The sequence below is a fragment of the Cuculus canorus genome, chromosome 5, assembly GCF_017976375.1.
Source record: "Cuculus canorus isolate bCucCan1 chromosome 5, bCucCan1.pri, whole genome shotgun sequence".
Classification (NCBI taxonomy): Eukaryota; Metazoa; Chordata; class Aves; order Cuculiformes; family Cuculidae; genus Cuculus; species Cuculus canorus.
In genome coordinates this window covers 19,654,037-19,677,414 of record NC_071405.1, presented here as the reverse complement: position 1 = coordinate 19,677,414, position 23,378 = coordinate 19,654,037, and the positions used below count along the sequence as shown (strand labels likewise).

At 40.4% G+C, this 23,378-nt stretch overlaps 1 protein-coding gene across 2 annotated transcripts in view; it reads left to right on the top strand.

The window, feature by feature from the left end:
- Window positions 1–23,378, top strand: part of STON2 (stonin 2) — an 84,002-nt gene that overhangs the window by 4,214 nt on the left and 56,410 nt on the right. For both annotated transcript variants that reach the window (XM_054067414.1, XM_054067412.1), the window contains exons 2-4: window positions 13,718–13,930; window positions 14,378–14,632; window positions 22,379–22,576. In XM_054067414.1, coding sequence (XP_053923389.1) covers window positions 13,843–13,930; window positions 14,378–14,632; window positions 22,379–22,576 — 541 coding nt within the window. In that variant the 5' untranslated portion in view covers window positions 13,718–13,842. The remainder of the gene's footprint in view (window positions 1–13,717; window positions 13,931–14,377; window positions 14,633–22,378; window positions 22,577–23,378) is intronic.

Below are 23,378 nucleotides of genomic sequence, written 5' to 3'. Positions count from 1 at the left end.
GTTTTACACTGCTTGCTAGTGTAAACTTGGGCTATAGCATCTTGACCAATTCATTACCAATCTTTTCAATGTGTTAATAATCTTCAGTATATCTTTACAGAAGAAATAAAACAGGAAAAGTAAACACCGTAGCATAATGATTAAAAAAGTTAAGACGTCAATGTACATGTCCCTTAACTACAGAAATGAATAGTGCTTTATTAATAGAAAATACTCTTAAAGGAAGTAAGTTATTGAAATGTGTAGTTTCTTAAACGTTGGTTCTGTAGAGATACAGTTGGTGAAAGGGAGCTGGAAAATTAAAGAGCTTTTGCTCTCACCTATCCCAAAAATCCTTCTATAGGTAATTTTCTTCCAATAAATATCTCCTAAAATGTTGAAAATATTTTCTCAGCAGTGATATATTGAGGTTTATCAGTCCACTGCAGTGACATGTCTAGAAATATGCGCAAGACTTTCTTGAAGTTTACATTTTTATTTATTGGATGAGGTCATGCTATAGGAACGCCTTGATTAGTTGTGCCATTACTTCAGATCAACACTTGGTGATTTAATTTCTTATCGCTCAAGGGCATTCATATGAAATGAGAAATAGGTCTCTCGGTAGCAAACCACTGCTGAAGTGCCTCTTGTTCATTCTTTGCAGAGTAAGGCTGTTGCTCTGTGTTTCATGCTGATAGGGAAGATGCATTAGACAAATTGCAATCTTGCTGATACCTTTTCTTGTATAAAGTCATTTATCTTGAATATTAAAAGTGTTTTTTAAGCTTTGTTGCGGACATTTTTCTCTGGGAAGACAGAATCAAGTGAAACTCCTAGGAAAGAATTGTGAAAGAAACAAACAGCATCCTTAGAAATAATGAAGGAGAGAGCCAAAAGGCAGCATGGGAAAGAAAATAATCTGAAAATGTGTGTGTAGGTTATTTACTAATGACAAATATTTGCATAGAAGCCCTGTGTGATCAGAAGAGTCTGCTATAAAGTTTGGGGAATTCGTTGGACTCCCTGGAAGAGGAGAGGATCTACACTACTGCAGCATAACCATGAAAGGAGAAATAAGAGTATTGGTACAAAATTATTTTTAGCTGTGATTAAGTTGTCTTAATTTAGGTGTGGAAAACATACAAGCCTAAGTTAGTTGCCATAGTGTTTCTGAAAGGGGGTTCACCTTGTTCAAAAATAGGTGAGACCAAGGATGCTCTGGAGGTGTTGCGTTCCTTCTAGTGACTATAAACAGCATCAGATGACTGTCTCGGATGTCTAACTGGGTGACCGGAGTTGAATGAGATGTGATTCATATTTCTTCATTAAGGTAACCAAACTAAATGTCTTGGTACCATTCCTTTGGCTTGAAACAGAGGCCAAAACTGACTGGTATGCTTCAGGGTCCTATGAAGGTGCTTTATTAGTATAAAACTACTCCAGTATTCAAAGAGCAGGCAGTGTGCTCTGGAACTGAGATAGAAAGGTGAGCTCCAGGTCCATGAGCAACAGAGCTGCTTGGTGAGCTAGAGAGAAAGGATGTCTTTTTGCTGAGCTGTGTTTCTTGTTTCATTATATTCTTCTATGCAAAGTTTTAGTTGGCATTTGTAAGCATGAATATTTATAGAAAATAATTCTCTCTGTGGGCTCTTGGTTTTGCCAGCTGTGAAATGAAAGAATTGTCTTTAATATACTTTTGAAAAAGGGGGTGGGTATATGGTATAGTAATTTTGTTCTCTTTGTATCTAACCCAGGGGCCTCTTGTGAACAGAAGGTACCACTTTGTAGAACTGCATGATGGTTTTGTGGTTGTGTGGGTGATGGAAATGCATAAAAAAACCCTCTACTAAGCATTTTTTAGGAGAAAAAGTATTACTAGCTGCGTAACTGAAACTTGAGCTGGTCAAGCTCCACAGCACAAGGCCAGTTTATTTTCTAATAAAGTAGTTTCAGTGGAACAGCTGTAGGGAAGAATTTGTCCTATGAAGTTTAATGATTAGTTGCTGTTTAATTGTTAGCTGCTCCTGAGGACAGAAACTTACCACCAGAAATGCTTCTTTCTCTGTGATCTTTGCCATGTTATTTCCAGTTCACCTGAGTTCAAATATTTACCCGGCTAAAAATTATGTCCCATATATAAAATTATATATGTTGGAAATGTCAGGTGCCTGTTCCTAAATCTCATTCCAAATTACAAGTTATATCAGTTCAGCGTAAGAAGTAAAATCTCAGATGATAGGTGCATGGATTTTTGTGAGAGTTCACTGGCAGAATCTCAAAGGGGATAAAATGGAGGTAGAACAGATTGAGCAGATCTGGGCTTTCCTTCTTAATTAAGTCATCTCTGACCTCTGCACTTTAATTGTCCGCGCTTCTCTGGATGGAGGCAGCTGTATAAGTTCACCACACTGTATATGTGCTTGGAGTTTGGCACCAGCATTCACTTTTTATTAGAAAAGATTGTAAATACTCCCTGTATTCAGTCCAAGCTATTGATATGAAAATGCTTGGAAGCTACGAATGATTGAGGGTGACCACAGACTTCTGGAAGCTGCAGCTCCAAACAGCTGCGCTAAGCTCTTCTGTGACACTGAAACAGGCACTGAATTTCAAGTTTTAATCCCTTGTTTTCAGGGACTTTGTCTTGAAAAAATGAAATTCCTCTAGTTTGCTAATTTTCTGTAGTTTATAACATGCTTTTCTTTGTGTCTATATGAATTATGCTGGTGTCAAATTTACAACTTTGCCACAGTGAGTCACTGCCAGTTCTGCTAACAGAAACAGGGAGTCCACGTCCTTATCTTTGTCTTTATAAAAAGAGAATGTAAACATCTCAAGTATTTTAAAATCTACATGTCTGCATACCATTTTCAAAACTCGTCCACTGGGTAAGGCAAGTCTTTGCCGAAGGTTAGGTAGACTCAGCTTCCCCAGAGCTTGCAGGAGAGGTGTAATGCTGCATTAATGCTGCCTTGAACTGGTATTTCCACATATCATAATGCTGTGCAACCCAGACGTGTCGTGGGCTTAATAACTGTCATTGCTTCTGGCTATGTAAGGTAGGGTGGGAAGGTGAGGTGACCTGGCTAAATTACTTCCATTTCCAGAGCCGGGGCAAGGTCATGACATGAGCAGCTGTGCTGTCAAACACGTAGTGCTACTGGTAATGTTACCTAAGAGGGATTGCACAGAGGAGGGTATTCAGATTCCAAACCTTTTAATAAAAAAAGCCTTGCTGGTGGGGGGTGTGAGGTGAGGTGTGTGTATGTGTACACACTGGTTTTTTTACGCTGTTGCTATTCTAAAGCACTCAGATAACACTAAACAGGTTGTGCATAAATTAGACCTGATGCCTTTCTTTAAAGAAAATTGCCTTCAGATTACATGATGTCTGACAGCATCCAGAAACATAGCAGGAGTAAAATTCTTGTCCAAACATTTGGGAGGCAAAATGTTGCATTATCCAAGTCCAGTTAAGAGCTGAGTATGTTCATGATTTTACTTGTCTTACCCGTGTGACTTTCATCTTTCTTTTTTGTTTCTACGTGCGTAACTTGAAGTATGCTCTACTTGGCCTACACTTTCTAGATATATATATATAGAATGGTTGGTCTCCTAATGCAGTTACAACTTTATGTGATTTAATGATAGAACAAATGTCTGCTATTTGAAACTGAAGAGTCAGTGGTCTGAGAAGGAAAGAATTTTTTTTTAAGAGTTGATTTGGTGAAGGAGCTAAATGATTTCTATGTCCTCAAAACATGGAATTTTGAAAGATAAAATTGCATTCCTATTTCTGTGTGAAAAATGGAGATTTTCATGCACTTGTATATATCGGTTTGTTTAGTTTTATCTTCTGTGTACAAAGTGCAAGTACATATGTACACCTACAACACTTCTGTACCAGACATACAAGAAGCTGCCACCACAGAAGCTTACCCAGTTTGGTCTACAGGCAACCTTCTACCCAGAGTGTCTGCACAGCTCTATCAGTGTACCCTACGTGCAGTGCTCCCTGCTATTCCAGTTTTGACAGTTTGCTTTGACAGCAGTGCCCCGGCTACTGTGTGATTAGCCGTTTTTCATTTCTTTTTATTCTTGAATTATTCTGCTTTAAGATCTGGTGGTGGATACCCTCTCAAGTGCGTTGATGCAATGACTTACTGTTTGAGCCATTCCAAGTGCTGTGAAGCCAGGTGCTCTGCCACACTCTGTGGGAGCTGATTCATATGAATTTCAATGTATAATACTACATATGGGTCAATATCTGTAATGCTTTGTAACTGGGCATTTGTGTCAGAATAAAAGATGAACATCTCATGGAAGCCATACAGTAATGTTGGTATTAACTGTTCAATTTGATGCTTTTGAGCATGAGGTGCAACTGGTCCTTCTTCCTGCTGTCGATATTCAGAGTTGGACTGGCTCTTGTTATATGTTCCTCAGGAAAATACCAAACATAATAAAACAAGTGGCTTGTTGCTTCCATATGCCACAGGAGTCCACTTCTCACCATGTGCTTCTGCAGCACTTACATGGTCTCATGCGGATAGATGGCAATGTATCTTGGATTCCTCTTCTGGAATGCACAGGGTTGCCTGCTTGCTGTCTCACAGGCACAGCTAGCTGTCAAAGGGAGAGTCCCATAAAGAAGAATAGCTGCTGTTTGCTGAGCCAGATGATGCTAAAATGTTGGTAGTTAGAAAGCAGAGTATTCTGACCATTTTCAGCAAAGGACTCTTTTTGCACTAGAGTAAAGCCTGTGAACTTTCAGAGATGAGTACACAACACTGAGGAACACATATTATCTCTACAGTCATCTAAGTGACATAAATCCATAGGTATGGACCTGCTGACAGAGATACTACAAAACAAGTTCTTTTTTTCTCCCCTGAAACATCTTTTATTTTTACTAACACCATTTATTTGTGTTCTTTGTAAAAACAAAGAGAAAACCCGATAAGCTCCAAACCAAAGAGCAACAAAAAAGAAGGATTTTCTCGTACTCTCTGTTCTACATCATGCTAATATACTGTGTATTCTCATTTCATGATTTGAATAGACAGATAAAATTGAGCATTATTTTGTACTGTGTATGAATTTGACTTGTCAAGATATTTCTTTCAACCTCATATATCGTGTTTTTGTAATTGTATATAAAACAGTGGGTCTATTTAAGTTCAGTCTTTACTCAAGCATGTTTGGTTTTTTTTACAGAGTTGCTCTTCGTTTTCTTGAAACAGGAGTAGTCGGGAACAGCACCATCAAGTGTAATGAGCCTATATTTAGAATGTCTAAAATAGAGAATGACAACAAACATGATATTTGTGGGTTGCCCTGAAAGGCTGCAGTGTCCTGGCATCACACATAGTTGCATAATCTCAGTTGGCTCTCCAGACACTGGAAACGAGGAAACACCAGTTGGATCATCCAAGAAATTATCTGCCAAGGCAGGCTTGTTCCCTGTCATACCTCTTCCAGAGTATTGTTTTTTTGACTGGCTTGAAAGAACCAAACAGGACTTCCTTAAACTGGGAGACAGCCTCGTGGTTTGTTTCCTTCATATATAACAATCAAACAGGATCACTCTTACAATGAAAACACCTTTTTAAACTCTGTTCCTTGGAAAGGGCCTGCTGATATAGCTTAGAATTTATAAAAGATATTACATAGAAATACAGCTATATCAAAGTTATTTATTTATATATATAGCTTTTAGGTATATGGAAATACAGAGAAGGCTTGAACAGAAGATTGCTGTCTAGCTCAGTGTTCCTAATCTCCCTTTCCAGCCAGCATTGAGCACAGAAAAACTTCTTTACTTTTGTTCAGGGCTGCATCACTTCCTCACTGGTCCTTGTCTGCCTGATGCTTTTACAGCTGGATTCTGGTTTTCCCTCACTCTAAATCTGTTCTCCTGTTCTGTGTGTACTCACGGCTCAGCTAGATGAATGCCCATCTTCTCTATAGGCGTACAGTCTACAGTGAAGCATCTCTGTCTACAGAATCCAATTTCTCCCTTGTCCTGAATGTGACTAGTGTTCTTTCTTTACTGGATTTTTTGTTTGTTTGTTTACCTTTCCCTATCTTTCATATGCCAAAATGAGTTTAACTGATACTGATTGTTGGCAACTAATTATACTCACCATTTTCATTGAAGATTTTTCATCTTAATTGTAATTCAGAAGTTAGAGCCCTGATTCCATTTGTGCAGTTGAAACCAGTCCTGAGGCACAGGAAGAACTGTGCTGGCTCTCCTTTTACTAACAGAGGCAGGATCAGGTTTTGAGATGTACAATTAATACTACAAAAGTAGTAATTTGTTGCAAGGCATATTGGCAATGCTGGAATGTTAGTATATGGCAGAACAGGATTGCTTTGTGTACAAGCCAGGATGTGTGTTTACTAGAAGAGTGTTTATCATCCAGCACAATATTCCAGTAAACTTATGATCGCTCACTTGCTTACCTCTTTATTTTGTCATTAGTCCCAGTTCAGAAGGAGGATAGGTGCAGACATGGCACTGTAATCTAAGGTCGCCTCTTGACAGCTGTCTTTAGTGGTGTCAGGCTGCAATGACGTAGCTGGTTCGAGGGTGATAAATTGTAGAACATTATGCTTTCTATGTCAGTGAGAACTTAAAAACCACACCTTTGATAATCATCAGAAGAGCAAGTAAAGTACAATAGCTTCTGGAGGGTTTGGTAAATGGGATACATCTGGCTGGCTTGACTGCACAATTTAGACAAGAACGTATGAAAGCATCAATATCAGATATGCAAACCAGAGTGTTCAGTGGCAGGTTTCTTCTGAAAAACATGTTCCTTGTATGATTCAATTTTTCAGGTTTGAAAGAAGAAACCATTTTCTAAACCCAGTTTCCTCCCCATTCTGTAGATTGAAAAGTCACTTATTATAACATTACATTGCGCAATAGTTGTCACTATTGCCAATTCACCGTCTTGAAGCAGAGAAAGTCTGTGACACGTGTAATGGGCAGGTGTGGATGTCTGGGACTGGAGTGCCACTTTGGTGTTCTGCCTTGTGGAAGCCGTGAGGAGGAGACAAGGAAGAGTGGTGAGGAGTGCGCACCCGCGCTCTGGCTAAAGGGGTACTACCAACCTCTCACGCTTAATGTATTTAGATGTCTTGTTACCTGCTGTTATTAACAGCAGAATTTTGTTGAGCGAAGAAAAACTTAATCTGTAAAATGATTCTGAATTTGTCTAGCCCTTGGGAAGTTAAACCCTTAAATTAGTGTTTTGCTTATTTTTTCTCCTATTTGTGCAGTACTGACTGGAACAAAAAAAAATCAGATTTTAGAGATGAAAGTGTTCTGCTAATCGAAATAGCATGCTGCCTCTTCCCTGTAATCTTTCCCAGTATAGTTTTAAAGCCCTGTTGCTCTATGTGTTAAGAGAAGCATTTAGCTTCTTTAAAGCATTTAGCTTCTTTAGAATCTTTGTCTCAGATTCTAATTTGAGTTGAATGTCTGGCAGTTTGGGAAGTTGTCCTTCAAGTTTTGATGCAATTACATGACTGAAGGCTTCAGTTACACTTTGTATGCATCATGGACCCACAGGGAGCTATATTTAAAGTCCTGAAATGGAGAGCTTCTACTTTCCTGATGTGACTGGGAGTGTGTACTATCATTGCCAAATATTTTGTCTGGCATGCTCACTTGATTTCTGCCTTATAGGTTACTTCTAATCGAAAAAGAAAAATTAGATTCTTTTTCTGTATTACTGCTCTTCTGTAGTGCCTTTATACATTTGTCGACTTCTTGGTAGTACGCGGAATAGAGGAAGAGATGGTACAATCTTCCTCCAGTGTCAGGTTTTGAATCCTTCTAAACAGTGTCTTGTCTGGCTAGCTCTCATTATGAGGCATCCAGAACCCATGAATTATTTCTGAGGCACAGCCTTGGCAAAATGAGACACACCATTTCCTTCTGAACTGCCTAAATATCCTGATATTGCCTGCAATAGACCATTGTAGGTGTTTGCTCTGTCTCTCTCTGGAAAACAGAGGAGCTTCTGTGGCAGATAACTTATGGTGTAGAGAAAACAGCAACTGTTGACCTCTGAGGTATTAGCCTTGATGCAAATATTCCTGAGGGAGATGTTTATGACTTTCTTACCAACGCATCGCCTGCAGGCTGTCTTCTCTTCCTGATGGGAAATGTGAACTGTCAGCAAAGCTGAGATGGTGTCTTTGTGGGAGATAGTTCTATGTGGTGGTTGGATTCTTGTGGCCTAGAGAACATAAGGGCATTCCGGATCATCTCGGCTTTGACACTGATTCTGCCACTGACTTGCAGTGTGGATTTAGACAGATCACTTCACATCTATTGGAATAATTAAGTATGGCAATTAATTAGTGTTGCTGCACTGAGTACTGTGCTCAGGGAGACTCCCACTGCTTTTCCATCATGCGGTGTGCTAGATGGCTCTGGTCATCGTCAGTACTGCACTCTGCCTCACTTCATCTCTGTCAAAAATTGCCAGTGGACAGTGGTGATAACCTACCTTGTAATGGCAAGAGGTGGATTTGAGCAGGCTCTGAGGACAGAGCATTATCAAGGCCATTGTTACCATTCACTTAAGGTGTAATTTGCACTGGGCAAAGCCTCAGCAGAGGGGCTGCAGGAGTTTCACAAGAGATGTCTATTTGATTCCTTTGAGCCCTAATTCTTCTTTACATATTGAAAGCTTTCATGTGAGTGACTGTTAGATGGACTGGGTAGTGACTGAGCTTCTTAAGCTACATATGAAGTCATAGAACTCATGTAATAGCACATATGAATCACAGTAAGGAAAACTAGTCTGTATTCTAAAACCTGGTGTTACCAGAGATTTTCTCAGTGCAGCTCATAAGCTGGAGGAGCTGTTTACATGGAGAAAATAGAATTGTCAATATTAAGAATGCAATAATCGAGTAACCAAATATAACTTTATCTATGTCATTCATAAGGGAATCTTAGAGGCATTTAGGCAGGTGATGGTACAATGATTTTTTTCAGTAATACTAATAAAATCCAAATCCAGTTCCTTTACTTCACTAGGTTTCTCAAGTTTTCTTTTTTTTTCCTGTTATTTATCACTGGGCATTGTTTTTTGCTGTGGCACCTTGAAGTACATGGGACTTTCTTTTGATGCATGAGAACAGATTTCCAATTTGGAGTTTGTTTATTATTCGGGTCATGATGTGCTGATCGTCAGTGCTTGTAACAGGCTAAATTGAGAGGATGAGCTCTCTCTCACTTGGAAATCTGCCCAAGGCAGCAATCATTTTGCTGTTCGTGCTACTAGAATTGTTCCATCTGTACAGGTTTGCCAAACACGTTAGATAAAATTACATGTTTTTCTTTGAGACTTTCCTAGTGTTAGTGAAACCTCATTGTTAGAACTACAGCCATGGTCAATCTTTCCTTTTTTTCACTCTCTGGGTTAGTTTATTTTTCTGGTACTTGGACCTGGACAGCTTTCCCTTCTGTAGTTCAATAACCAAATGCAAACTACAGCAACCAAGTAATTTCTAGGTCCCTGGCATTATAATGGAATGTATAAGCAAGAAAAACAGCATCACTCAGTGGATTAGGGTTTGTTTGTTTGTTTGTTTGTTTTTGCAGTGATGCTGCTATGCAAGGCAATATACTTAGTCTATAAATTTAAACTCGCTATTTGCAAAAAGAAACCCTGAATTTCATCCTCTCGGTTTTTATTCCAATATTTTTCTCCTTCTGTTTTCCTATGCAATTGTAATCTAGTAACTCAGAGTAGTGCTTAAAATGGTTAACTGTGCTTAGCTGTTTCTTTTGAGCAGGGTTAAAATGTACTGAGAAACAATGTTCAAGTTTGCTGTCCAAACACATGAGTAATTAAATACTTTGAATGGTATGTTTACAAAAACACCATTCCATTTCTAAAGTGTCTCAGTAATGCTATGAACCATTTTTGCTGGTGGTGTTTGTATTCACATAGTGTGTAACAGTCCCTCCTAAAGCAAAGGCTTATTGTGAAGGGTCCTGGGTGTGAGACTCCTGGCACGAGATAATTATGTCACTTGCTCAAATGTGCACGTTTGTCTTGACAAAATAAAGGGAGAAGGATGGTTGTATTTCTGTTGTTAGTGCGGAGTGGTACAAAGGGTATAGCATGTCACAAGAATAAATGGCTATAAACTGTGAATTTACATAGATGTGAAATGAGAGATTTCTAGTTATCAAAGCAGTGTTGTCCTTTTGGAATGAAACTTCATCAGTTTTAAAAAGGGTTTATGTAATGGAGTTCATCAGAACAGTAGGATGACTAAACAGACAAGGAGTTTTGTTCCAGCTCTGGAGAACTGGAAATAACTGTCAACCACTTGTCACTCAGAATTACCTGTCCCACTGCGAACCTGTAATGGAAAACAAGGGATACCTGAAGCAGAAATCTCAGCTTCTTAGAGTTTTGTTTCCTCACAGTCAAATCACTGCCCTGGAATTGATGGTGGAGGATCCTTGGAGTCATGTTTTACATAATTGGAATGTATCTGCTTTGCCTTGTATTTAGTATGTAATAGTAAGAAAACAGACCTTTTAGTTGCAATTTTTACCAAAAATCTGATCAATTAGTTTGCCTATTTTTAACCAGTTTAGCACCAAAAGCTTAATGCTCCTAACAACACAAATCCAGAAGTAACAAAATCTAAATTTGCACAGATCTCGTTCATGTGGAGAGGTCTAATAGTGGCCTGTCCTTGGGAGTATCTTGTTCTAAGAAATGTGTTTCCATCTCCTTTTCCTTGGGCTGTACAGAATAGACTTTTGCTTTAACTGTAGCTTACTTGAAATTTTTTTTCCCTTAGTCCTTGTAGGCTCTGAAATCCAGTTCTCTAGGAATAGCCACAGATGTTTGAGAAGTCTGAAGAACAGGGAGGAAAATTCACTTGCAGGGTGTTTGCTGCAGTGTTTAAATAGTGGGTACTGATTGCTTTGCTGTGGAGAGGAGTCAGGTTTATCTACAGTGTCAAATAGTTCCTCTGGAGACATGTACCTCAGTAGTAGTTCTGCAAATTGCAGCATCGTTGTGTTAACTGAATGCACAATGGTATTGGTATTGTGCTGGCCGAGGCGCCTTGGTTCACATTTTGGTTGACTTAGTTTTTTTTCTAAGGAACGTTTTGGAAAGCAAAGAGAGTTGAAAGATAATTTGAGGATAAAGTTGTGTCTTTTCAACATAGTCTGCACAGGAATTAGCTGTATGTGATTCAGCATTCTGTACAGGCAATTAAGTCAAGGGTTTGGATTGTTGCTTTTATGTGACAGCCGAGAGAATGCAAAATTCTGTCTTCTTAATATTTATTTTCATCCTAACGTATGCTTCCTCAGAGTTCTTCTATTCTGAGACTGTTTGACATCACAATCTACTTAGGCTCACTTTTCTCTCTTTCAGACTGCTTGACTAAAAGTTGTGATAATCCTGATAAGTCAACACAATCTCCTTTATTTACCAAACTGGGAAGCCTGTAGAAAATTCTAGCCATGGGGAAGTACACTTTTCATGCTTCTTTGCATGCTACACTGATGCTTTTCTGGGCTTATGGTGCTCACTATCCATTTTAAGGTGTTTAAATTTTGCTGTGAGGTACTGAGTGGATTTAGAAAACTATGCTTGTCACGGGGCAGGAGGGAAAAAGAGCAAATCCATCCTAAATTAATGGTACACTTCTCCCTTGTATTTGCACAGCTGAAACAGTCAAATTGCTTGCCTTCTTTCGTGACTTTATGCCATTGACTTTTTTTTTAAAAAAAAAAAAAAAGGAGGGAATCTACTGAAATATCTGTGCATTAAAGGCAAGATAAATTGTTTTCTTTTTTCATTTCCTGCCATTTAATGCTTCTGTCAGGACGTTTCCAGGAGAAAGGAGAGGTCAGTATTCAGTTGTTTGGGAAAAGAAGACTCAGTTATAGATACTTAGACAAGCCCAAAGCAAATGGCAGGATGCCAAGGTCATCCTCTCCGTCCCTCATGTGGCATCCAAGTGACCCTAAACGTCTGATTATTGTTTTTCTCTTAGCTTGCCTCTATGTTTAGCCTTGTATTTATTGCTTATAACACCCAAAATGAGTGCTGTGTGAGGCAGGCAAAGTTATCTGCCCACTCTGTGTGAAGGCAGACATTCTGCCACAGGCGTGGAGGAAAAGGGGTTGGGACTGATGTGCAGCTCTTCCTCCAGCATTAGAGAATTGATTGTGTGACAAGGGTAAGATATGCAGGGTGACTGGCTGTGGGATAGCCATAGGCTCTGTAGGGTCAACAGAGAAGAGCTTAGTCTTCTGGCAAATTGCACATAACCATCCGGATTGTCTCCAGGAATCCTTTTTTGAGTTTGCAGGAAACTGCACTTTTGTCTTCAATTGTGCTTGACAAGTTTACTTTTCAGACAATGAACATGGACCAATGAATTCTGACTGGATTTTAGGGTGGTTTGTAAATTCCGAACTTTGAAGTTTTCAGCACTTTCACACAGCTCTTACTTGCTGGCTTGTCTTCAACAGACTGGTAACTTTGCGGTCCTGAAGAAAAATACTCCTATCAAAAGCCATTCAATGATCTACTTCCTGCAGAAAATGCATGAAGAGTGAATGCATTTAAATATTGTTTTGCTCTTTGGACCTAAATGTTCTTAATACAGAGTAAAGACAAATCTCAGTGAAGTATCTGTTCTTGTACACCAGCACGTTCTTGTTTCACCCCAAACCTCACCTTTAGTTAGGTGACAAACAGCAGGCCAATAAATGCCACTTAAAGCTCGTTAAAATAGCCAAGTCTGAGTTTTACTATTTTCAGATACTTGAATGCCATGGCAACAAGAGCTTCAATGCTTGAGATAATTTGGAACAGAGTTCATACGCTTCCCTAGGAAGAGACAACAGTCCTCTGAGAGTTTTGAAGTGGTCTGTAAATCTGAGGTGGTCATGCCTATTTGTCCAAGAGAAATTCTCTCCTCAGACCTGACCTTCTCAACAACTAGAGCACTCTGCAGTGACCTGTTCCCTCTAGCAGATTCCTAGATCTGTATGGGATATATGCTATTGGAGTTCATCCTAACTGAAGTTGCCTTGTCTGTGAAAACATTTGCTGGGTTACAGCAAAATCATACTGAACTCCAGACAAGATCCAAGATGTTGATTTTTTTAGATTAAAAAGTGAACTTCCAGTCAAGCAGCAGAGTTGAAAGTGCAGCTAGCTGAAAGGGCATCTCTTCACTTCCAGACCACAATGAGTCACAAGCAACCTATCCTAATCCCAGAACCAGCTTCCTGAATGTTATTGGTAGAGACATGCAGTTTATTGCTTGCTATTGAGAGAGATCAGGCTTTGTGAGTGGCAAGGTGAGCAAGGACATCTTAACCAAAATCTGCTAAACCTGGGAGAATCTCCTCATCACCTTTCTTGCTGGGGTTATGAAAGGCATGGCTCCCTGAGTAAGGAATAAAATCCTGGGTTTGGTGATTGACTGTTTAAACATGAGGATATTTGAATAATCTTAGATGCTTTATTCAGGGAGTTGCTCAAGTGTAGCCCTCATCTAGACAGGTGACATTCCTATCTCATGGGTGGCGGTACTTTGACAGTACTGGGCCTGTGGTACATAAATTGGTTTAATATTCTGTGTTATTAAAATGATGGCATTGATTTCTCCCATTTAATTTTGTAAAAGATATAATTTACTCCTTTCTTAACAGCATTCAGCTAGAAAAGAAAGTGCAAAGAAGGTGATTCCCTCTATTGGCTCATCTTCATCGTACCTGTCTCCCATTCTGTTTCCTTCGTATAATCCCCAAGTGAAAATGAGTAGCCTGCTGCGAATATGACGTCTCTGACTGGTGTCATTGCCTCCCAGCAATCTGAGTGGGTGTCCTTCACTGATGAGCTGCTGCTCCCTGTTAATCCACGAGGTAAGCTATCTCTGATTTTCTTTGAACCTTATGAGACTTACTTTGTTTGAATTAGACCGTCTGCTGTCATATGTCAGGCATCACAGAGCGTGCCTTTTAAGTGGAAGCAGTATGCACAGAGGTGGAATTGTCTTACTACCCCTACATAATAGGAAAATTTGGACCAAAAGCGTGAAATACTCCTAACGTGAGATTTCCTTAGCATCAATCTATATATTACGGGGTTTGGATTTGTCCTTCGAGATTCAAGGCAGTACCCAACTGACGGTGGAGAGAGCCTCACCTGTCATAACTGAGTGCAAAACTGTGCCTAGTATCAGTCTAAAAGCTACATTAGGTGAAGGAAAATTTTTTACCTACATGTAATGGCAGATTTTAAATATTTCAATTAAAAACAATGAAGTAATGATGAGTCCTACCAGTCTTTCTGTTTTGTCTGTGTTTAAGGTAGCGCTGAGAAGCCTCTGGAGAAATGCTTTTCTTCCTCAGACACCTCGTCAGAGGAGAGCCACAATGTGGATGGAGAATTTCAAGACCGCTCCCACACAGAGCTGGAAGGTGCAGCTGACCAACCCAAGGTGTATTCTGGTGTGCTTGGGAACCATGTGAGTCGCAGCACTGATCTGTCACCATCCATCAGGGCTTGGGTTCAGTTTGAAGATGCACCTTGGACCAGTGCTGCAACAACCCAGCCAAAAGCAGGTGAGGCAAATGCTTGAAAAGGTCCATTCCAGTAACATAACAGAATACAGTGAGAGCCTACAGGATTTTTATCTTACTCTTTGATTTCTCAGAGGTTGAACTTTGGTTAGTTTGTACTGTATTTTAACCCAGGTAATGTTATCAGAGTTTCAAAAAGGACTTTTTCAAATGCATTTTGTTATGCATTGTGTTAGCAGTATTTTCTTTTTGTAAAGAAAATAAAAGACTTCTGATTCATTCCACATGTGTCTTGACCTTGGAGGTTGCCAAAATATATTAATGGGGAAACAGCATAGTGGTATTTTCAGTAATGACATTGCTGACATACAGGTATGAACAGCCATCTAAGAAGTCTGAGCCATGTTTACTTTGGTAATCTGGACCTGAATGAACGGTGATTGCTGTCCTCTGTGGTCATAGTTTTTGTCTGCTCATAGTCCCCATATGGTTTTTGCCAGAAGCTTAGTAAGACCAACACATAGTATGCCAGCACCCATCAGTATTTTCTGCTATCTTTTGTTGCTATGATTTAGCAGCTAGAGAATTAGAAAAACAACAAAGGTTGACTGTAATTCCAGGACTGCATGCACTTGTTTTCAAGTGTAGAAGTTCTTTCTGAAAGAGTTCAAATGTGGATGCAAAGCCTTTGATTAGCCTCCTTAGCTTATGCTAAGTGTTATGGGTATATAAGCCTCTAGCTTTTCTGTACAAACAGACTTCTGTCCCTCCTCATGTGAGGCTATGGAGTAATTGCCCCACAAAACATTAGTTTACTTTTTCATGTTTTCTCTTAATAATTCCACTTTGTTACTGCTAGTTGTTAAAGCAATTCAAAAAGTTATAGCTATAATTTGTTTACTGAGACCATCAAATACTCCATGACATGAATAATACTTCTGTTGGAAAAGTTGAACTGGCAACTTTGGATTGGGTAAACCCCAACGGTTTTCCATCTGCATTTTTTTTATGGGTGCTTCAAACTAGTCCGTTGGAGACAGTGGTTAGACCTTTGTGCAGGAGAAGTGGATGAATTTTCAGGCAAAAAGTAGTTTCTCTTAAGCTCTGCTTAAGACATTCTTTTTTTTATATATTTATTTGTTGGTTATTCTTCTTAGTTGTAAATACTTATTGATCCTGGTGATGAGGAGAGAAGGAAGAGCACCTGCCACTGTAAATCTGTAAAACTGAGGTGCTCTACCTCTCTGTTATTCAATTTCATGGTTAGGTGATCCTTACTCTTACTCATACAACAGCGTAATTTTTCAAGCAGAGCTGTTAGGTGCTCTGAAGCCCCATTTCCTTCCTAATGTTATGATGACTGGAAAATTTGGAAGTACTGCTTCTCGGTTTGTGTTTTCAGTCACAGGGGACACTAGGTTGTAGGCAGAGGTCTAGGATATCCAAAAGAAGTGATCAGAGAATGTTTTCCAAAAGCATTAGGGTTTGAAGAAGCACCCAGTGTTCCCCCTATAAAAGGTTGTCCTAGGTGATTCATGCCATTGGGAAGGTATTTACACACTAACTTCTAGCATCTGACCGAGATTCATGGAGGAGGATGATTCCCCTGGCAAACAGATCAGGATGTACTCCATGTAATCCTTGCACTGGAGACTGTTATTCTTTTAACTGTATAGGAGCCCTAAGGAGGTGGTGTGCATATTTTAGATCCTTATTCATCACAGAATCACAGAATCACCAGGTTGGAAAGGACCCACTGGATCATCGAGTCCAACCATTCCTAACACTCCCTAAACCATGTCCCTAAGCACTTCATCCACCTTTTCCTTAAACACCTCCAGGGAAGGCGACTCGACCACCTCCCTGGGCTAAACAACCCCAGCTCTCTCAGCCGCTCCTCGTAAGACTTGTTCTCCAGCCCCTTCACCAGCTTCGTTGCTCTTCTCTGGACACGCTCCAGAACCTCAACATCCTTCTTGTGGTGAGGGGTCCAGAACTGAACACAGTATTCGAGGTGCGGTCTCACCAGTGCCGAGTACAGAGGGAGAATAACCTCCCTGGACCTGCTGGTGACCCCATTTCTGATACAAGCCAAGATGCCGTTGGCCTTCTTGGCCACCTGGGCACACTGCTGGCTCATGTTCAGTCGGCTGTCAACCAACACCCTCAGGTCCTTCTGTTCCGTGCAGCTCTCCAGCCATTCTTCCCCCAGTCTGTAGCACTGCACAGGGTTGTTGTGCCCTAAGTGCAGGACCCGGCATTTGGTCTTATTAAACCTCATGCCATTGGTCTCGGCCCAGCAGTCCAGGCTGTTCAGATCCCTTTGCAGAGCCTCCCTACCCTCCAGCAGATCGACACTTCCTCCCAGCTTAGTGTCATCTGCAAACTTGCTGAGGGTGCACTCAATGCCTTCATCCAGGTCATTGATAAAGACATTGAACAGAGCTGGACCCAGTACTGAGCCCTGAGGAACTCCACTTGTGACTGGCCTCCAGTTGGAGTTAACTCCATTTACCACCACTCTCTGGGCCCGGCCATCCAACCAGTTTTCAACCCAGGAGAGTGTGTGCCTGTCCAGGCCAGAGGCTGACAGTTTCTGAAGCAGAGTGCTGTGAGAAACTGTGTCAAAGGCTTTAAACAGCTAGTCCCCCTCCTGTTCTGGACCTTGTGTTATAAGTGGCCAGACCAGTGCAGCTGACAGCCTCTAAAGAAAAGGTCACGGGGCGGAAGAGATGATGGCTCTTTGTCTCTGGCCTTCTACTCTAAGGGATATTTGACAGCAAGAGGTGGGATAAACTAGCCGTGTTGTTTTCAATTCATCTGCAGGTCACGTCTTTTATCTATGGGCGGCAGCAAAGCTGGAGACTTTGTGTTGTAACCACGATATGCTGACACGCTCAGTGGAAAGCCCATGGTGACAGCAATTATTCATTTTTAAGTGGCAAACAGCCCACATAAGAACAATAGCAAATAGCCAGATAGGGGGGAAAGAGTATAAACGCCAAGTATGGACAGATGTATTGGTGTGAGAAAGACTGAAGCGTTTGAAGTCTGTTTCCTGTGCAGGCAGTTGTGAAGAGCAGTGTCCTGAAGGCTCAGGGCCTCTGGCCATGTTCCTGTCGGGGCTCCAGTGCTGTTAGGAGATTGTCTGTCTGTCTGTCCTTGCTGAAGCAGCAGTACAGCTGACTAGATAATTACCCAGGCTGATGGCCAGGCTGCCTGGAAACACATTTTGAAAAGGACTTGCAAAGCGACGTTTCCAGAGTGCTGTGGGAGTAGAGAGGCTGGGCTCTAGGAAGAGGGATGCTGCCTTACTCTGACCTTAGGGCTACAGTATTTTTGCACAGGTTCCCCCAAAAGCAAATCTTTGTCCCAAAGTTCTCACAGTCTAAAAAAACCAGTACTTTAAAGACAACTACTGTGTTGTGGTTATCGTATAGGAAATGCATTTAAAAGAAAATCAAGGCTGATGCTGGACCTGTATTGTCCTGGGAAAACTGAAAACACTTGGTGGAGCAGAAATCAGGGGGGCTGCTAGTAAATAAAAGGGCTGAAAACACAGGCAAAGAATTTGGAAGGTGAGAAGACAGGTCAAAACCTAAAGTGTAGAAATTAAAAGAACCTATTGTGAGCCTCATAGTGGAAATTATATTTAGGACATTCTTGTAAACCCTTAATTCAGGCAGAATAAATGCTAAGCAAAAATCTTTCTTTCAAAATATTTCCACCTTTCAGATTTATGCATAGATAACCAACGACTGCCAAATCATGTGAATTTCTCCCTGGGGAGAACTCTTGAGTGAGGCCACAGAAAGACTTAATCACAGAAATGATGCATTATGGTTCCCTCTTCCCTATTTTCTTTTTGCTGGGAAAAGAAGAAGTTTTCTTTTTCTCACAGTTGCTGTCAGGCTAGTCAAACTGATACTGTGAATGTGAAAAATGAGATTTTCAGACTCACACAAATGTTCCTATCACAAATGTTACATAATCTGTAAATGATCACAGCCAGCCGGTGACATAACATTTGCATTTGTTAGACAATGAGCCTTCAGCTCGCAGTCTTGTATTCTATTGGTGTTAACTGCAGTCTTGAATTCAATGAGGTATTCAGCAAAGCACCAAAATTAGAGCAATGCAAGATCTGTTACATCATCTGTTCCACTCAACACACATCCTCCCTGCTTCTTCCCAAGAGCTTTGTCTGGTTTTAAATGGCTCAAGTAACTTGGACTCCTACCATGTCCCTTGAGAGGCAATCTCACAGTAAGACAAATCTCAATTTAACCATTTTGTGCTGTTCTCTCTGAAAATAGGAAATAAGTGCAACGTGAAATCAGCAGCTGAAAACCAGACAAACTGATGCTGTCCTAGAATAAGAAAACCTGGGGCATCCTACATGATAGGAAAGGAAATGACACTAACAGTATTGATTTGTTATACAGTCTAGGGATCAAGGAATAGGTCCTCAAAACATCGAAGAGGAATGAATGCTTAACGGTAAACCTGAATATTAAAAGCCAATCCATTTTACTAGGAATAAACATGTAAAAAGTAAAATGCATGTGGAAGGAAACATTTTTCAGTTTCGGAAACGAGTTGATTTTCGGTGTCCTACTCATGCTACAGGATTTGCATGTTAGGGACAGTTCTGGCACTACTCTTTCGACATAAACAGATTTCTAAGAATTCCTGCAGCTTAAAGGCTGTGACTCTGCATCTGTTGACATTGGAGACCAGATTCCAGATTTTTAGAGAAAAGAATTGGCTCATTTCAGAAATCGGTTCAGCACTTCCTGGAATCTGGACAGCAGCAGGTTCAGCTGAAAAGAGACCTAAACACCTGTAGATGTTTACTTATGCTTGTCTTGCTTTTTGAGATTAGTAGATAGTAGTTTGATTCACGATAGGGAAAAACACACTTTTACTACTTTCAAGGGTTAGTGTTGGGGAACCTAGGACAGTGATGGTGGAATTTGACTGTATTAAGATTTTAAAGAATATCTATTGCAGAAAAATCTCTCTATTATTATGCTTTTCCAACATAGAAGTCTTTTTCCTTAGGAAAAACCAAATAATATTATTCTTAAAAAGTAGCAGAACTTATCTGGAATAAAATAAATTTGTCTTTTTACCGAAGTATTGTGCAATGCTATTCTTGTCAGTCTTTCTTAGACATAATTGGTTTTGGAAAGCAAAAAATAAGTTCAGGATATGAATTATTAAATATTATCTGTTTCTAAATTTGCTTGTTTTTTGTTTTGCTGTGCCTCTGACATTAAGCAAAAAAGGAAAGAATACAAATTTACATCAAGATCTTTCTTATAAAATACTTCCACAATTTTTAGGATACCAGATAGAAAACATGGTTTTAAAAAACTTGGCTCTTGCTTCTGGTTCACCAGTTTTTAGCTTGTCCTCTATGTCCAAATAAAGCACTCTGTCTGTCAAAGCAATTTCAGGTGAAGTTTTAAGAGTCAGATGCCTCATGCCACATTTAACAAAAGTGTAGAGGGACTTGATAGATTATGATCATCTTTATTGTCATCCTTTGTTTACATATGTCAAGCACAACGCAGTGCAGAATTACTGGAGGAAAGAGTGGGGTTTTGTGGTCATGTCAGACTAACACAGTAGTCACCAATGTGCACAATAAGGAGACAGGTCTTTTGACTTTCAGCTCCTCATCCTTGGGGATGACTCCACTCAGAAGCAGCTCAGTTTATAGGCTCACAGCTGTACAAATATGTGAAGTCTGACATTTAAAAAATAAGACTAACCCTGCAATTAGGAACCAGGAGTGGAAATAGAGAGACAAAGAGTCGTTATAGGATGTGTTCTAACCTGTCACAGTGAGACAATGCTCAGCTTGATCGCTTCACTCAGTATGAGTGAACGCGTGTTCAAATGTAGACATTTTCTTACCCTTGGTCTGAAAATGTTGGTGTGTAAGAGTGAACAGTGAGTTAACATTAAGACGGTGTGCCCCCCAACAGCACTTCGTCTGTGGAGCAGTTCTTAGCTAATGACAACATCACTGTGCTCGCACATCCACTCTATTCACCAGACCTGGCTCCCTCTTCCCAAAGGTCAAGTCAGTGATCAGGGGAATCCATTTTTTTTGTGGGTAGAATCATAGAATTATTTGGGTTGGAAGGGACCTCAAAGATCATCCAGTTCCAACCCCCCTGCCATGGGCAGGGATACCTCCCACTAGATCAGGCTGCCCAAGGCCCCATCCAACCCGGCCTTGAGCACTTCCAGGGATGGGGCATCCACAGCTTCCCTGGGCAACCTGTTCCAGTGCCTCACCACCCTCATAGTGAAGAATTTCTTCCTAATGTCTAGTTTAAATTTTACCCCTTCCAATTTAAAGCCATTGTAGTAGATGTGAAAGCAAAACCGACAGGTATCCTCAACAGCATTTCAGGAAATGATCTGTGGAGTTGCTTTTTATGTTGGCAGCATTGTATGCAGCTGTGAGTCAACTCAGGAGGGAACTATTTAGAAGGTGATCATAGTTGGTTTTCTTGATTTGTTAAATAAAAGGAGTTAGTTTTTTAGTGTCAGTCCTTATTAAGATGTTAGTGCCTGCTTACCTGAGGAAAACAGTACAGCTAGATAAAATAAATTTGTGCTTCTGAACCAGCAAAGCAGGGAGTCTTGTTTGGATATTTCCTCTGCACACAGCAAGGTTTCCATAATGAGGTGCTGTCCCATCACACCAGTTGGATGGAGTTGAGAGGGATAAATCCTCTTTAACATTAATTTGCCATTCTCTTCCAAAGAATGTGTGAACTTAAAAAGGGTTGTTTGTGTATTACTTGCTGAGAAAAGAACGTCTGTGTAACAAGTTATTCTGTAACTGCAAAATTTGTGATGCATCGAGATCTTTCTTGGTCTAAAATATAAACATAGATGTACTGACATAGAAAACAGTTACTATGCTCACATTAAATTACAGTTAGTCTCTACCAGTAAAGTACCTCTTTCCTTAGTTCAGGTAGGCTTTTTTACAACTTTATTTTGCCCAACATTCCTAATATTTAAATGATATTGTGGGCTAAAAGCATACAATACACATTCTTAGCACTGCATGTATAATAGTATGTTTTGAAGTCTAGATTATTTTTAGACAGAACTTAACTCTTTGACATACAAGTCTGGCCAGTAAGTAGAACAGGATTTTTGGCCTACATTGGGCAGAAATGTTATGCAGTTTATTCAAATTGGGACACTCTATCCTGCATATTTTAGAAACAAAAGCCATTTCTAGTGCACATCAATAAGTCAATTTCAGTTTATTTTTATACTCCTCCCCCATATGTGGAGCATTCCTGAGATGACAACCACATTTGAGTGGGTGTCATAGATAGGGAATGTTTAATTAAATATAATAAAACCACTTTATAAAAATCTGTGGTGCTATACAAACTCCACTGTATTGCGCAAAACAGATATTCATATCTTGTGAGCAGAGGCATAAACACGAAATCTTCCTGTTCTGAAAAGTCATAGCTTCTGCAATACTTGAATGACAGGAAAACATACAGCTGCCATTGGTATGGAATTTAAGGCAGATAGCTGAGTAGTGCTGGAAGATGACAGTGCCAGGCACTAATTAAGTTGCTGTGTGTTTGTTCTAAAATACTGTGTTGCTGGGGATGTGGGAGTTTGTATTTAGAGAGTCTCGGTACACTGACAGACCGTGTCTGTGGAATAGTTGTGTTCTTATGGAAGATTGCCCTGTAAGTCTTTAACCAATACCTGTTTGTTTCCTGCATCCAGTGTCTCCATCAAAAGCACCTAGTTGGACTTCCCCGTCCTCCAACTCTTCTGAGAGGCGAGCCCATGCCTCAGAGAGCAGCTGGACAACCAACTCAGAGGACACCAGCAGCCCAAGCATTGCTCCCTCCTACACAGATCTGCAGTCAATTAATACTGAGGACTTGACCAGTGGTGGAACATCTGCAGCAGATTCAGCTGGTAAGAAAGAAGCCTTCAAGCTTCCATCTCAATCTTGATGCTACTCAAACTTGCTGCTTAGAAATGAGCTACAGGAAGAGGATCTAAAGCAAAACAAACTCAGGAATTGTGCAGACTGTCCAGTTCCCAAAAAAACAAACCTTGATTTGTCACACTTCTGACATGTGCAGGCTGCCAAAGTAAGAGTCAACTGCAAATATGTACTTTTTGGTGGACTTAGGTCTGAGTGAAATATTGGAGGATTTCTGGCTTTTGTATACCCCGTCAGCTTAAGCTTATCTAGGAGCTGGTCCTCACTATATTGTGGGAGAAGCTGTCTGCCCTTCCTGAACTTCTGTGCAGAAATTTTCTTAACTCACCGGTGTATTCAGCTGGGGCAGGTCCAGCTCTGCATGCTTCTCTGGTTTAGTGAATGCCAAGACGCAGATCCAGGCTGCTGTATACTGCAGCTGTTACTGTAAAGTAACACAGTGAGAGTGTTGGAGATGACAGAGGATGGTTCAGTAGCAGATTTTGATCATTTAAGAATTGTTTATCTGACCTTGTCAGGATCTATTCGGATGGTGTCCTGACTGTGGAAAAATGTGCTGTGTGGCATTGTGTCTCACTTGTCCTTAGTTGTTCTCTAGATAATCTCTGAAGCAGGAGAAATAAAGCAGAGTGGTGCCACCCATGTAATGCAGTTAGGATGATAACTCCTGCACAACTAAGAGCGTAAGCAGAAAGCAGTTAGGCATTTTTGTCCACTTATGAGGATGGGGTGAAGGCACAGTGAGCAACAGAAAAGCAGCCAGAACTGAAC